The following is a 17640-nucleotide window of genomic DNA, read 5'->3' as shown; positions in this document are numbered from 1 at the left end:
TTTGCAAAAATTTTCAAAAACGAAAATTTTAGATTTGAAGGTCGATGCGTTATCATAATTTGATAAAATTGGTATGGTTGAACTCGTATCGGAATGGGTGTTCGGATTTCGTAAAAATTCTGTTGGGTTCCGAGAGGCGGGGCCCCGCGTCGACTTTGGTTGACTTTTTAATGTGAAATTTTAAGTCGACGATTAATTATCCGAAATTATTTCCAATGAATTTTAATGAAGTTATACAATCAATTTGTATATATTTGAGCTGTCCAGAGGTCAATTCAAGCAAGAAGGCTATTTTGGAATATTGGCCTAACTACAAAAGGTAAGTATCTTACCTAACCTTGAGTGGAAAAAATTACCCCTCAGGCATTGAGTCTTTTGTGGAAATTGTGTAATTGAAAACCATTTACGCGAGGTGACGAGTACGTACTTGGTTTATATGTGCAAATTATATCAGTTAAAATTCGTAGACGCCTTTATATATTAAATTGAAAATTGTTGGCACTTATTAAATCTTTTATTTGTCATCCCTTGTTTGACGAGATTATTTTTATATGATAATTTAGTGTGATTGCCACTTTAATTTTTATGTGAAATATCGTGGTTAGTTGGGTTGACATTTCTTGGAAATAATCTCATTATGGATTCCTTATCTGTAAATAATTATTAAAAAGTTTAAACTGAGGCGTTAATATACTTATCAAAAATTTGGATTAAAGAAGGTGTTGTCCTATGTTGAGTTGCTTTTCCATCTCTATTGTTGTTTTTGAGGTTTTATATACGTTGTGTGAAGCCTTGGGCTATTTGCTTTGAAATTAATTAATTTTTTGTTGTATCTTTGGAGTTGGTTGTGGCAGATGGGAAAATTGTGGTATAAATTGTTGTATTGTGTTGTCGTTTAAACACTCTCCTTGATGTTATTTATACTTCCTACCTTACTTGTTAAATGCATGTGCTTGGTAAGGAAGAGTGTAAATCACGAAGGGTGATGTCGTGCCATTTGAGAGTGTAAAGCACGAAGGGTGACGCCGTGCCATTTGAAAGTGTAAAGCACGAAGGGTGATGCCGTGCCATTTGAGAGTGTAAAGCACGAAGGGTGATGCCGTTCCATTTGAGAGTGCAAAGCACGAAAGGTGATGCCTTGCCATTTCAATTATATACACATGAGGATGAGAGTAAAAGCACGAAGGGTGATGCCGTGCCATTATTTTTATATTATCATACGTTCATGGCACGAAGGGTATTTCCGTGCAGGCGAGGATAAGAGACATACATTATATTGTGATATCTTTTCTTTGTGTATGCATTCATGCCTTTATCTTGAGATGTTATTGTGCACATATGTTTTCTATGTGACTTGTAGTCGTTGTGGCTTTCTGTGTGCCTCCCACCTTATTTCTTTTATTGTTATTGACTATTCTCCCACCTAGTTGGTATTGTTATATGTATGCACGGTAAGAAAAAGATAAATGCACGAAGGGTGTTGCCGTGCCAATTGATTTGGTCTACATATATATATATATTGGGTGAGAATGAGACAAGTGCACGAAGGTATTGTCGTGCCATTTGATGTGATATGTTGGATATATTTCTCACATCAGGGAAAGTTATGAATTTAATGAAATAAATGCACGAAGGTGTTACCGTGCCATTTGATGTGATATCTTGAATAAATTACTAAAAAAGTTAAATAAGGTGTCACATGGTGACTTTTACTTGAAAGAATTATTTTCGAAAGATATTTAGTTGAAAGAATTATATTCGAAAGATATTTACTTGAAAAAATTATATTCGAAAGATTTTTATTTGAAAAACTTATAGATAAAAGATGTATATTTTGAATTAATTAGTTGTACTTGTGTTTATTATTCATTTGAGCAATATTTATGGTACTCCTTTTGCCTTGCTGTTTATGTCACAAGTTGATTATTGTTGCCATCACTGCTATTTATTTTCTATTATTTTTGTATGCTATATTGTACAGGTTATTTGACTAGTGAGTATCTTGACTATACCTCGTCACTACTCCAATGAGGTTAGTCTTGATACTTACTAGGTACCGACCGTGGTGTATTGATACTACACTTCTGCACATTTTTTGTTTAGAGCCATGTGTTGGAGATATCAGACTCGGACAAAGTTAGACTGTGATCGCAAGGATTCAAGATAGAGTTGTTTGGTCGTCGCAGTCCCTTGGAGTCTTTCCATTTATTTGTAGTGTTAATTTCTTATTCGAACAGTATTGTATATTCGACCCTCGAGATCATTTCATGTATTCCAACAATAGTAATCACAAGATTAGTGTTGTCAACTGGGCTCGATGGGAGGAAGCTTAGGCGAAGGAGTAACAAGAGTAACTGAATCAGTGAAGAGGAATAACAGAAATTCAAATTCACGGCTAGTATTAGTTTTGAATAAATAAGCTGCGAGGGCTAGAAATTTGCCACGTCAGCTGAGGTTGTTATAACTAACCCTCAACGGAATTTGGAAGGCAATGAATCCAAGGTCATTCTTCTCTCTTCTCTCACCTTCTCACTCGATCCTTGCTTCTCTTTCCTTTAATCTCTGATTCTTTTCTCCTTTCATTTCTGCAGATCTCAGTCGACTATGGAGCTTATTAGCAGTAATTAGTTGTTCCATTTGGTTGTTTGTAATTCGTTCTTTTCCATTTATATATGAAACAGAAAATTATCGCAAAATTTTCTTCTATTTCGCAATTTAGTTGATTAATTTCGCATGTGAAACTGGAAATACAAATTGCAATAACAAAAAGTGATCCAACTAAGGATCTGAGAAATTAATCAACTAAATTGCGAAATAGAAGAAAATTTTGCGACAATTTTCTATTTCATATATAAATGGAAAAGAACGAATTACAAACAACCAAATGGAACAACTAACTATTATTGCAATAGCATATAAATTTATTAGTACTTATTGAAACTTGAAACTATGTCAACTCTAAAAAGAATTAAATTAAAAGGTTTTACACAAATGCGAAGAAGTAATATTTTTAAAAAAAAACATTGTGTTTTTTTGTTAAACATGACAAAAATCAGAGAAATTCAAAAGCAAAATTTTATTTTATTTTATACTTGTAGCTTACAAGCAAATCAGTGTTCTTTGATTATTTCACCGGATACCTATTACCTCTCACCATCACATGTACCAAGTAAATTTACCCATCAAGGCATAGACAACACTTAAATTTGACGTAGAAATATATTGCGCCCCTCTACCATTGACCATATGCACTAACATGCCTGCATAATTATTTTTTGTCAACTGAAAGAGCAGAAGAACATAGAATTAAGCTTAATTGGGAAGGACAAAGTAAATCTGTTTAACAGGTCGGGTTGACCCGCTTTCGGACCGGCCTGAACCGGTAGTAACCCGGACCGGTAGTTAGGGGGCCGGGTTGGCTGGGTTAGGGGGGTGATTTGTGTAAAACCCGATTAAGAAAAATCACTGTTGAACCGGTTAACCGGCCCAGTTCAACAATGATTTTTTGATTTTTTTTAAAAAAAATAATCATTTGACCGTTGGTAACGGTTAACTTCCAATTTGACCGTGGTCCAACGGATATTTTGCAAGAATAATCCTTTTTTGGACAATTGTTTCAAAAAATAACACTTTTAATAATTACTAATTTAGCCATTTGAAAAACTATAAAGTATAAATACACCCTCCTCTTCTTCATTTCTTCACTCATCTCTCATTTCTCAAACTTAAATTCTCAATTCAAGTTAAATCATGTCCGTGATTCTAGAGTGCGCTCATATGTTTGGGAACGCTTCGAGGTGGTAGAAAAAAATGAAGATGTTCACAAAGTAAAGTGCAAGAACTGTGGTTGAGTCTTAAATCTTCGTCGAAAGTGGGAGGGCACATGCTGTTTAAGGAGGCATATGAAGAGTTGTCTTGAGCGTCCTCCAGAAATTTCTATTTTAGATTTTAAGTTGATTTGAGACAATTTGTGTTATTTTAAAATTATTAGACGTATTATGCTTAATGTTTTAGTTTGTCAGATTAATTTAAAGTATTATTATGCAATGAAAATTTGAAATGAAACTATAAAAACCTTTGAATTTAACACTCTAGAAGATGGCCAAGAAGGTCATATTGATTATGAAGAACTTACTAAGGCAATGCAAAACCTTTGAAGTTCTAAATTTATATTTAATAATTAAACTTTGAATTTGCTCTTTTTTCATTAATTTAGTTGTTGTTAAATATAAACTTTAATTTGCAAGTTTGAACTTGCAAATTATAAGTGCAATTTTTTTCCATCTTCATTGTATTCTATTATCTTAAATTCTTAATGAAATATTCAAATATAAGAATTTTAAAGTCTTTGCATCCTTTATTCAAACACTCTTTTTATAAGATTATTTTTTTGTTTTATATTTCTACTTTAGTTATACAAAAAATAAATAAAAAATAAAACTAAAACCCGGCCCGACCCGACCCCTTAGGCCCGGAACCATTCCGGTTCAATTTTTGACCGGATGGGCCTGGACCCATTAAGCCCGGTTTGTATAATCCGAAACCCGACTCGGATTGGTAACTGGCCGGTCCCCTTTTTTTAAACCCGGCCCGACCTAGCCCACCCGTTTGTCACCTTTAGGACAAAGTATATGCCTCTTAAAGAATGGAAGTGAAATTACAGTTCACTTAGGGTGTGTTTGGTACGAACGAAAATGTTTTCCTATAAAATATTTTTATGGAAAATGAGTGGTTTTATCACTTATTTTCCCTTATTTGGTTGGTGAGTGAAAAATTATTTCCGGAAAATATTTTCTAGTGTTTGGTTAGAGAGTAAAAAATATTTTTTTATGCTACTCTTCTAACCCCGCTTCCCCCAAGTCCCTGTGTTTCCTCCCCCCTCCCCCCCCCCTCCCCAAAAAAAATACCCAACGTTTTCAGCAAATCTATTTTCATCAAGAATTTAATTTTCTTCTAAAAATTCACACAAACCCAAAGGAACTAATGTGCTCTACTTTTTTACGCAAAAACGTTGAAATTTATGCTCCATAACTAAAAAGAAAATACTCTTTTTTTGGTTGAAAAAGAAAGTACTATTTCTGCAACATGAAAATAAAGTACTCATTTTGTTGAAATAAAAGAAAATACTTTTTCTACATTATAAAAAAATAATATTTTTTTTGTTGAAATGAAAAAAAATACTTTTTACTATATCATTTTGTTGAAACGAAAGAAAATACTTTTCCTACTTCATGAAAATAAAGTACTTTTTTTTGTTAAAATGAAAAAAAATACTTTTTTATATCATGAATAGAAAATACTCATTTTTTGAAATGAAAAACAAAATCTATCTATAACATGAAAAGAAAGTACTATTAATAATATTTTTATTTAGGGTGGGAGGTGGGTTGGTGGGGATGGGAAATAGGGTGAGGAAGGTTGAAAAAGAATTTTGAAAAATATTTTCCCTAGTCTTGATAGGAAACATTTAAGCCTAACCAAACGTGGGAAAATCGAAAAATATTTTCCTTCATATCAAACACACCCTTAACACGACAGCATTATGATTTCATAATTAGAATTCTTTATACACGTTACAAGAACACTGAGTGCTAAACATTGTGTGCCCAACAAAATCTGGGTCTAAAGAACACAAAAGGATAATACAGACGACTAAGAGACTAGAAGGTATCAGATGAGCAAAAACCTGAGCATTAAATCCTAAAACATTACATCAAAATAGCAAGTTTCAACAAGAATCTATCACACAGTTCAGTATGTTCAAGTCATACTCATCGGAGGTGGGGTATTATAAAGTCTAACATTTTACTAAAGCATAAGATAAAAGAGGTTAAAAACTAAGATAAAAGTTACACAAGCAGATCAATATTTCCACAAAATGCTCTCTCAGCGAAAGATTCAAGGTTGTTTCGTCTTGAAGAGATGCACCATATTTCTTTCAGAAGTAGCCCAGCTTATATCTCCGCTGCCATCATCACAAGAAACTGAAAGATAAGATTACAGTTAGTACCCAAAATTATAACCATACAACATAACGGAATGAAAGCCTACATCCATGCTTATGTGAAACAATTTAAACTGATGCGTAATGTTAGCACGCAAACTGTACGGAAATCCAAATATAACAACAGCTATAATTGGAATTGCTACAAATTATTTTTTCTATCAACTAATACACATCCAATTGATAACTCGTTAAGATTGCCTTTAACAGAAGTATTTGCAACCATTAAATTAGGTATGAAAGAAATCCGGGAAGAATATAAAGGTATTCCCTCCACACAAGGGAGTGGCTAACAGTCTAAACCTTCGAGAGTTCAACTATGCCTCAGTCCCAAACAAGTCGGGGTCAGCTATTGCCTTTAACAGAAGTATTTGCAACCATCAAATTAGGTATGAAAGAAATCTGGGAAGAATATAAAGGTTTTCCCTCCACGCAAGGGAGTGGCTAACAGTCTAAACCTTCGAGAGTTCAACTATGCGTCGGTCCCAAACAAATCGGGGTCAGCTATATGAATCCCGGTGGCCATGTTTCTCCATTTGTACTCTTCTCAGCCCAATATTATGCAAAATAAAAATAAAAAGTACTGGAGGTCTGAATATTTTGAAACAAAGTTGCCCTATGTAAGTTACCACGGGCTGGGGCAAAGAAAAAGGATAAGCTCTGGGTGTTGTGGATCCATAACTTCTACATAAAGGGGAAAATTTGGATACTATGGTCTATGTGTATACCTAAACAGGCAAGCAGGGTCGTGAAGAAAATTCTGGATGCCAGAAATTGGCTAAGCACTGGGAATTCAGTATTGAACACATTGAATACATTTACATCTAACTCTGTTCACATTGAATACATTTACAGCTAACTCTGTTTTCAGAGTTAAAAAATCCTATGGATCTTTCCTTCCATTATATCAGAAAGTGCCATGGAAGAATCTCACAATGGTTAAAGGATGCAGCAGTTTATCCTTTGGCTGGCTCTTCAAGGAAGGCTTTCTACTGTGGATATATTGGGTAGCGTCCATATGGCTAAAGAACGTGTGTTGTGTGCTTATGATGCTGAGGAGTCACATACTCATCTATTCTTCAGACTGTTCTTACCCGAGGAGTATCTGGCACTCTTTTAAATTGGCTGGGCATGAGTAGGCAAGTGGGATGCTGGAAAATAGGAAGATAAAACTAAATGGCTCATATCAGTAGTTAACAACAGTAGGCCTAAGGGAGTTGTGTTGGGGTTTCTCTTTGTTGCTAGTCCTAAGTTGCTCGGACACAGGTGCGGGTGCCTGATATGAGTGCGGATCTAGAGGTCGGATCCTTCATGATCTAAGTTTTAAGATCCAGGTATGGATACCAGTGCGAGAATTCGGCTAACAGATATTCAAATATCTAAAATAGTGTTATAAAAATGTCTAAATTATGAGACATCATGTGGAAAACTTACAAAGTCATCCGGAAAGGAGAAAATATTGACCAAGAGGAGAATCCGAGAAGGAGATACTGAAATAGAAATCATTGTGAGATGTGGGATTAAAACTAACCTTTCACATAATCTAATGATTCAAAACTAATATTCTTTAACGAAAAAAATATTATACCTTTACAACGTTGGCTTGACTGCAGCTAAATGAAGAGGATTCAAATTATACCCGTAAATTCCTAGAAGGTGCTAAGTTGAAATTAATGATAGCAATTATGTAATGACCCGGCCGGTCATTTTGAGTATTATAACCCCGTTCTCCTATTTACTGCTCAATTTATGCTTTAGAGTCGTTGAATATATATATATATAAATTTTTTACTTTGACCAAAAAAATAAAAATAAAAAGCACTAGGAATTCTCTATATTTTCTACTGACATATATCTTTGACAAGGCAAAAAGGCTCCTAGAAAGCATAATACTTAAAGTAAACATAGTAACATGACTAAAGCATATTCCCAACTACGCGATCTCACCTATATAAATCCTTTACTTTCATTGTGTCATATTTTTCGCTAAGTCAACATGAATTCCAAGAGATTGTACGTCTTTCAACAACTTTCTTTCACGTGATTTTAGGTCTCTCTCCTCCCTTTTTAACACCTTCACTCACTGTAGCTTCAAACCTATGATCCGGTGCATGTAGAGGTCAATGCAAGACATTACCAAACCAGTGTTTGAAAAAGCGATCGCTTCGTCGCTCTAAGGTTTTAAGCGCGAAGCGATGGCTGGTCGCTTTTCCCAGCCTGAGGCGACTCGATCAGGTGAAGTGTACGCTTCAGTTGAAGAAGCGACAGAAGCGCAGAAGCGCTCGCTTCTGTTAAGAGGGGCTTTTTTTTAAATAAAAAAAAAGTTTGGGTCTGTTTTCTTATTATACAAAACAGACCCCTAAGACCAAAATTGACCATTTCTCTCTTCTCTCTTCTTCGATCAACATTGCTGCCAAAACCTAGGGTTTCAACTTCCTCCATCCAGTCCAGGTAATTTATCTTCTCCTTTCTTCTTCTCATTTTTTTCTTTCTTCTTTCTTTCTTCTTCTTGTTCCCGTCCAGCTTCTGCTCTTTTATTCTTTCTTTTTCCTTCTTTCTTCCTTCTTCTTCTTCTTCTCTTCTCTTTTTCACTTTTTCTCGTCCAGCGTCTGCACAGCTAGGGCAGGCGCTGGTTTTCTTCGCGTCCCTCTTTTATTCTTCTTATTTATTAATTTTAATATGTATTTTAGTTTATAAAATTAATTATTATTTATATATGTTATATTTTTCAGTTTATTTGATTTTTTTAATGTATATTTCAGTATATAAAATTAATTATTATATATATGTTATATTTTCAGTTTATTTGATTAATTTTATATGTATTTCATTTTAGAAAATTAATTATTATATATATATATATATATATATATGTTATATTTTAGTTTATTTGATTTTTTTAATGTGTATTTCAGTTTATAAAATTAATTATTATATATATTATATGTATTTTCAGTTTATTTGATTAAATATTGAACTTTTTGATTATTTATATTTGCAAGGTTTACATTATGTTTTTTAAGAATTGCGCTTCACTTTAATAAAGCGTGCGCTTCGCTTTTGAAGCGAGGCGAGCCCCTGTCCCTTTTTTGCGCTTCTCGCTCTCAAAAACACTGTACTAAACCATCTCAAGAGATCTTCTCTCATTTTATCCTCAATGTATGTTAACTTGAAGCTTCTAGTGAATGTGGTAACTTTTTAATCTAGAGTTCAGTATAAAAAAATCCATTAAAGGGTCTTTTGTTCTACAATTAACCCGCAACACATGATTCTTGTTGGAGCTAAAAAAGTGTCTATGTTGAAAAGAAAAAAGATTTTTATATTGGTTGACAAATAGACAATTTTAACACATCAAAATTTCGATGGATGCTTGTCAAAAGGCCACATAATACTCATAATTCCAAGATGCTGTTATAATGATTAACTACACATATAGATCAGCTCCACTAACATCAATAGCAACTGAATTGTGCAAGGAAAGGAGAAAGCTGCTGACTTACTTTTGGAAATGATAAGTTGCCGCCTTGTTTTCAGAATGAAAGTAACATAAATTTCCTATGAAAGTAGAGTATATTCAATATTATGCAATATCATCCTTATAGACAGGTTTCTGTTTCATATGCATTAATTTATGAGGTAAGTTTTAAGGATAAGGCTGCCTATTAATGATCAGTATGAATGGGCGAAAGGCTTGACTACCATGGGTAACTTTTGAACTAAATGAGATAACTGTATTCTGTAACTATCCACTACAAGCACACTTATGGGAATAGCTTTATACTTTTTAGTGAACGACATCATTTTGGTAGAACAAATTAAAGCTCACAGATATGGCATCTAATTAGCAGTTGCAGACACCTAATACTATTCAGAAAAGAGAACAAGATGGTTATGGTTCTAAGACAGATTTTCTACACTGAATATCTTCCTCCAAAGGGGAAGAGATAGTAAACACACATAGAACTAACAACCAAAAGCGAAAAGGAAGGGTGAAATCTTGAACTTACGCCATCTTAATGCTTAGTGACGATGCTCCTTGCAAAAGGAAAACTGAAAGAAAAACAGCCAAAGTTATCCTAAAAAAAGCATCAATCAGAAGTCAGACGACGCCTCTTTTCATAATCTATATCCCTTGACCTTGACCGTGAATCATCTTCATGCGATAACCGTGATTTGGTGTGTGTCCTTGATGATCTTCCCCTGTCCCATTCATCATCATATTCTTGCTCGCGGTCCTTGTACCTATGATTATCAGCATATCTATCTCTATCATCCCTATGACCGTCACGCTCCCGATCACTACCTCGATCCTTCTCAAGGTCACGATCACGATCTCTAGAGCGTTTGCGACTATGGTCACGATCCCTCTCTCTCACCCTCTCTCGTCCAACGTCTCTATCATCTTGGCGTCGCCTCTCTTCTTGCCAATCAGGCTCATACCCTGTATTCTTATCTCTAGCCTTATCTCTATCATAAGAAGGTTCTCTGTCGTCTCTAGGTCTTCTATCTGAAGAACCAGACCAATCTCGTTCTGAGCCTCTATCTTTTTCTTTGTTACTAGGCCAAGCCCCTCTATCACGGCTTTCTTCTCTATACTGATGATCAGATACAGCTTCTTCCCCATAACTTGACTCTCCCGCTCTGTAGCCATGCTCGTCTCCCGCCCATCCACCACCCATGTTAGGCTCAGACCACATACCCATGTTAGGCCCCTCCATACCAGCACGAGGCATCATTCCCATACCATTCATTGACATTCCTCTGCCAAAGAATGCAGGATTTACATGAGGAGCTACACCAGGCATACCAACACCTCCTCCAACTGGTGGAAATGACGGCAACATACCCGAAAATGGTGGATTTGGAGCACCGGGAAATCCTCCATAACCACCCATTCTCCCCATAGGCCCTCCAAAAGCAGGATCAAAACCTTGACCCATCATTGTTTGAGGATGCATCAGCGGAGGTCCAGTACCCATACCTTGTCCAAATCCACTTCCACCATTTCCCATAAACCCCCTTCCTACAACGCCACCACCAGGCCTATTTCTCATAGGACCAACAGGACCCCTATTCCCCATTCCCTGCGGACCTCCTCTGCCCCAATTTCCTCTCCCAAAATTCCTGTTATTATCCCCACCACCTTGAAAATTACCACCTGTAGCATTGTTGTTGTTAAGACCAGTTTTAACAGCTGTATCGCCAGGCCCCCGCCTCGCCTGTGAATTCACAGGAGCAGCCTGAGCCGTCTGCTGATTTCGGTTCATCTGAGCCTCACCCATTCTCTTCACAGTAAATGGCGAAGCAAAGGCGACCACACAGGCCCGTCCATTGAAAACGTGTCCATTCATCCCTTCTTTACAAGCTGTGGCGGCTGCAGGCTCATGAAACTCAGCCTGGCAATAACCTTTCGACTTCCCACTAGCTTTTTCGTCGAAAAATTTAACCTCCTTCACAGTTCCATACTTGCTTAACTCTGCCTCCAGCTCAGCATCTGTTGTCCACCAATGCAGATCACCAACAAATAGAACCGTCCCTCCACCACCGCCTCCTCCTCCACTAGGTCCTCCACCAACATTGTTACCCGTTGAGTTCCCATTCACCATTCCGTGCCTAACCAAATTATCATTCCCTGAATTCCCAACATTACCAGCATTTCCTAAACTACCCGCACCAGCAGCATTAGGCCTTTGAATAACCCCTCGATTCACAACATTATCTCTCGCATTCTGCTCTAAATCAGCTACCTTACCCAACGGATCACAAGGCTCAACCTTTACCGGATCACAAGACTCGACCTTTACCGGATCTCTACCTCCCAACTCATTCCCCCTAAACCCTAAATCCCTAAACCCGTCAGGTCCATCTGAAACCCTAGACACTACATTCTCTTCTTTCTCAACTTTCACCTCTCCAACTGCAACTGGCAGAGCGGCACGGCTACTCTCCGGTGTTGGAGCAACAAGCTCAGTCTCCTTCTTAAACCCTAAATCCTCATTCTTACGAACTGACTGAAGAAAATTTTCACCAACATTAACATCGTTATAAAGATCCTCATAATCATCATCTTCTTCTTCAACAAGAAAACCATCATCCGCTACAGCTGAGATAGCTTCATTCCTGTGAAACTGATCCACCGGAGCCCCGACCCGATCCCCAAACCCGTCGCCTTCGGCAGCTTCATTTTCGTCCATGGCAATCTTCAAAAACGGACTTAGGGTTAGGGTTAGGGTTAGGGTTACTGATTACAACCCCCAGAAGCTGGAATCTTGTAATTGAAACACTTGATTTTTTGAATATAATTGAAAATATTACAAAATTAACAATATGAAGTGAAGAAAAAAGGTGAATTTTAATGGAAGAGCTGTTCTACTTCAAAGCAGAGCAGAGTCACGCTCAGTGCGGGAAAATATTGGTAACTGTATATATTTTTATTCTTTAGAATAATAGATAGCACCTGACTCTTTAAAATTCTGAAAAAATACTTCTGTTTTGGAATAATATTTTGGCAATTTATAGTACATAAATTATGGGTTTATCGGTACCCCTATAATTTTGGTTAATATTATAAATAATAATTTTAAATCCAATAAATTAAATATTGTGGCACTACCCTCCCAAGACCACACGGTATAGGATATTACAGGGTATGTTGTTGTTGTTGTGACAGATTTTGAACTCGCAGTTAGGGTTGTTCGTCGGTCGGTACAATATGATATTTATATATTTCGATTTGATTTTTTTGATATTTATTTAAAATGCTATACCAATACCATATCTAATTAAATTCGGTATCGTTCGGTTTCTCTCTTTTCAGTTTTGATTTATTCGAGCCGGTAACTTCAGTTTATTCGGTTAGAATATTAACTAGTGCATAATGCCATAGACTGTAATATTCTTAATTAAAGTACTCACAAATACAAAAATAAAAACATCCTACGCTCACCTGACTATTAACAAAATCTTTATCCAAAACTAGCAAGTATCAACTATAAAGAGAAAAAATGGTTACATAAAGAATAAATTTGATCATTAAAATTGTCTTGTTACTTGCTTAAAGTCAATTGTTGAACTTAAAGAATACAACAAGGACTAATCCAACATATGCAACAGAAATACACGCGTAAGAAACACCCTAAAATTATAAGAAATATTGCGTTAGACTGTTTCACAACCTAAAGAGTAAGAGTCAGAATATGCAATTTACCTTGTTCCTCTATTTTCCTATAAAAGTACACGGGCTTCATTGCCAGCCTTGACATGAATGGCAAAGAAAAGTATTGTGTAACCTAGTATACTATAATCAATTATATGTGTATTGTGTGACTTAGTATATATTTCGATATCGTATCGATATTTCATTATTGTTAAAAAAATATCAAATTATACCTAATACCAAATATTTAAAAATCTTAACCAAATACCGTAACAAATAACAAAATACCGAATACCATATACCATTTTTTTAATATTTCGATACGACAATTTAGTATTTACCAAATTATGTACAACCTTACTTGCATCCACAATGGTCAGATTCTGAATCCGGCTCTATGTAACAAAATGGCTTTCCTTGGGCTGTCGTGCTACTGTACACTTGCACACTTAACCTTATTTAATTGTAATTATTTCTAACCCGACTAATTCAGATTTATATTGGGTAGGACCATTACAAGAGTAAAATACCTCCTACAAAAATGCTCTTCATGTTTAACGCAAATTTCTACTTAAAAGTAGAGGAATCTTAACCATTTCATCGAACTTTCAATATACATTAGTGTATACGGTCGAAATGAATTTCAGCCTTGGCATGTCCGGTACGGTTCGAAGGGTGGTGTATCGAAGTAAGATCCCGAAGGGGGGAACGAACTAACCTAGAGCCCGGGGAGGCCGGTCTGTGTTGAGATCGATATCATAATCAAACTCGAACAAGAATCGAACCATGGCGCGGGTAGATCTATCGTGCTGATAATCCAAAAACCAACCTACATCGACCTAGAATCCATCCGAGGGCTCGAACCAGGATCGGGCTCGAGCCAAGATCACGAGTTCGAGCCAAAGTCAAGCTCGAACCAAAATCGAGGATTCTAAGCAAGATCGAGCTCGCACACAAAAGCTGTTGTAATCTCACTAGAGGGAATCTTGGCAGAAATTATGGAAAAACTGATTTATCATGGGTATCCCATTGAATGTTTATTTTATTATACTTGGAGCCAAACCCTTTTCACTATAAAAGGGCTTGTTTTATCTTTCTTGTAGGGCATTTTTTTGGAGACTTAGACTATCAAAAACTGTATTATTTCCTCTATAAGGAAGAGTGATCTTTCTAGTTTCTGAGATTGATTTTATTTTGTTAAATCCTAAATTCACTGTTCATAATTGATTCGCCTGGATTACGTTTTCTCTAACCTATATTCATCCTTTATTTTATCCTAGCATTCTGTATTAAGTTATACCACATATCTTCGGAACTGCGTATAAATTCAACTATATCCATTTTTCGGGTAAATAGTTTGGCGCCCACCGTGGGGCCGAGGATAACAGTGGTCACTTATTTCCGAAAACACCTTCAATTCAGGTTCGGCTACGAATAGCCACCGACCGATTACGAAGCTGGCCTTCAAGATGAAACCAATAACTTGGCACTACCCGAGATTCGAGCCAAAATACCACTAGATGTCAATTCACAAATTGCTTTGGAAGCAAACCAGCGTTCCGAACCGGAAAAAAGCATTCAGGGAGGTGCTCGCTCCGTAGCCCAAGACACCCAAAACCCAGAGGAGATCGGGGCCAGCTTACGCATGATCTTCAAGATGTTGCAAGCCCAGCAATTATCGATAGCTCGGCTACAGAGCCAAACTCAAGCACAAAGCAGGCCGGTTTCCAATCCACTTCGAGAGGTCTGGCAGGGGTTACTTCGAGAGGTCACCCCCAGAACAGAGCCTGCCATAGTAAAATCTAATGAGCATGAATCGGGGACTACTCCCGGAATTACTAAATTGCTCGAGGAACTCACAAAACGAGTCGAAGCCAACGACAAGAGGGTGGAAACGTATAACGCCAGGGTCGATCAAATCCCGGGGGCTCCACCAATGGTAAAAGGGCTTGATTAAAAAAAATTCATACAAAAGTCTTTTCCATCAAGTGCGGCACTGAAGCCAATCCCCAAAAAGTTCCGTATGCCCGAAATTCCCAAATATAATGGTACGACCGATCCTAACAAACATGTCACCTCTTACATGTGTGCCATAAAAGGCAACGATTTGGAAGATGATGAGATCGAATTCGTGCTATTGAAAAAGTTCGGGGAGACCCTCTCGAAAGGAGCTATGATTTGGTACCACAATTTACCACCAAATTCCATCGATTCTTTTGCCATGTTAGCAGATTCATTCGTAAAGGCGCATGCTGGAGCCATAAAGGTTGCAACGAGAAAATCAGACCTCTTCAAAGTAAAGCAAAGGTAGGGAGAGATGCTGAGGGAATTCGTATCCCGATTTCAAATGGAACGCATGGAATTACCCCCCGGTCACCGACGACTGGGCCGTACAAGCTTTCACCCAAGGGTTGAACGAGCTAAGTTCGACAGCATCACATCGGCTGAAGCAAACTTTGATCGAGTATCCGGCGGTAACTTGGGCAGATGTGCACAACCGATATCAATCGAAAATTAGGGTCGAGGATGATCAGTCGGGGACCCCGTATGGACCTGTTCATCAGAACAAGACAGTTATTAATCAAAAGCAGATCGACAGAGAGCAAAGGTCAAACTGTGACCGATATCGACCGTACGTCACCGATCGAGTAAACAATGGTTCAACAAGCAGCGCAGTTCGAAACAGTCAAAGAATTGATCGGGGACAAAATTCTCGGGGGCTTATGAGTAAGAGCGGCTTCGACAAATATGCCGAGCATATAGAAGCACCTCGATTATCAGAATATAACTTCAATATTGGCACATCCGCTCTCGTGTCGGCCATCGGATGCATCGAAGACACTAAATGGCCTCGACCAATGCAAACCAATCCTGCCCAGAGAAATCCCAATCGAACGTGCGAATATCATGGTACCCATGGCCACATAACAGAAGATTGCAAGCAACTAAGAGAGGAAATAGCTCGCCTATTTAACAAAGGGCATCTTCGGGAGTTTCTGAGTGATAGGGCAAAGAGCCATTTTAGAAGTAGGGATTTCAGCAAGCAGAACGAGCAAGAAGAACCACAACACGTTATCCACATGATCATCGGCGGCACCGATACCCCCGGGGACCGATGCTTAAGCGCACTAAAACATCGATGGTGAGGGAAAAGCGATCTCGTACTCAAGACTACGCACCCATGGGGACTTTGTCCTTCGGTGATGAAGATGCAGAGGGGGTCATCCAACCTCACAACGACGCACTGGTAATATCCGTACTCGTAAATAAAACTAAAATTAAGCGTGTGTTGATCGATCCAGGTAGCTCGGCCAATATCATCCGATTGAAGGTAGTAGAGCAGCTCGGCCTGTAGGATCGAATCGTACCTGCAACTCTGGTCCTACACGGGTTCAATATGGCATGCGAAACCACCAAAGGGGAGATAGCCTTACCAATAAACGTGGCCGGAACTATCCAGGAAACAAAGTTTCACGTGATCGAAGGCGATATGAGGTATAACGCCCCTTTTAGAAGGCCATGGATCCACAACATGAGAGCCGTGCCTTCGACCCTACACCAGGTCCTCAAATTTCCGGCGTCGGGAGATGTCAAAACGGTATACGGAGAGCAACCAGCCACAAAAGAAATGTTCATCGTCGACGAAGCCAAACCAATGTCCTCACTTTCGCCGATAAAAGGATCGGGCCCGGAAGGAGAACGGGACACCAAATAGCAATCACAGACAGCGACTTCAACCCAGCCAGACAACCAGAAAGTCGAAGAGGAGTGGGACCAAAGGGTCCCTCGATCTTTCGTAATTCCAGATGACTCCGATGCCACAAAATCGACGATCGAGGAGCTAGAGCAAGTCATATTAATCGAGTGCCGGCCCGAGCAAAAGGTATACTTGGGAACGGGGTTGAGCCCCGAACTCAGGAAGAAACTCGTTCAATTTCTTATCAATAACATCGATTGTTTCGCCTGGTCCCATTTAGATATAACAGGGATCCCGCCGGACATAACGACGCATCAGCTAAGTTTGGACCATAGGTTCAGACCGGTGAAGCAAAAAAGAAGACCCCAGTCCGATAGAAAGAACGCCTTCGTAAAGGACGAGGTAACCAAACTTCTCAAAATAGGGTTCATTCGGGAGGTAAAATATCCCGAATGGTTAGCCAACGTAGTTGTAGTCCCTAAAAAAGGGGACAAACTTAGAATGTGCATGGACTATAAGAATTTGAACAAAGCATGCCCCAAAGATTCTTTTCCGTTACCCAACATCGATCGCATGATCGATGCCACGGCCGGCCACGAGATCCTCACTTTTCTCGATGCCTATTCCGGGTATAATCAAATACAGATGAACCCGGAGAAAACCTCATTTGTCACCAAATATGGAACGTATTATTATAATGTGATGCCCTTCGGGCTAAAAAACGCAGGGGCCACTTAGCAACGCCTAGTGAATAAAATATTCAAAGAGCAAATAGGAAAATCA

General features: G+C 38.0%; 1 protein-coding gene across 1 annotated transcript; it reads right to left on the bottom strand.

Annotated features, from left to right (window-relative positions):
- Positions 1-5675: 5675 nt before the first annotated feature.
- Positions 5676-12441, bottom strand: LOC107772507 (uncharacterized). Its single transcript, XM_016592006.2, has 2 exons — positions 10012-12441; positions 5676-5984 (listed from the first exon to the last, which is right to left on the bottom strand). Exon 1 carries the CDS (start codon positions 12196-12198, stop codon positions 10093-10095), a length of 2106 nt encoding a protein of 701 aa, XP_016447492.2. The 5' UTR covers positions 12199-12441; the 3' UTR covers positions 5676-5984; positions 10012-10092.
- Between the last annotated feature and the right edge of the window lie 5199 nt (positions 12442-17640).

Source organism: Nicotiana tabacum, chromosome 12 (assembly GCF_000715075.1).
Source record: "Nicotiana tabacum cultivar K326 chromosome 12, ASM71507v2, whole genome shotgun sequence".
Classification (NCBI taxonomy): Eukaryota; Viridiplantae; Streptophyta; class Magnoliopsida; order Solanales; family Solanaceae; genus Nicotiana; species Nicotiana tabacum.
This window is presented reverse-complemented; position numbering and strand designations above follow the sequence as displayed.

Coding starts and splice junctions, on each gene's coding strand:
- LOC107772507 (XM_016592006.2), bottom strand. CDS start 12,198: ATGGACGAAAATGAAGCTGCCGAAGGCGACGGGTTTGGGGATCGGGTC.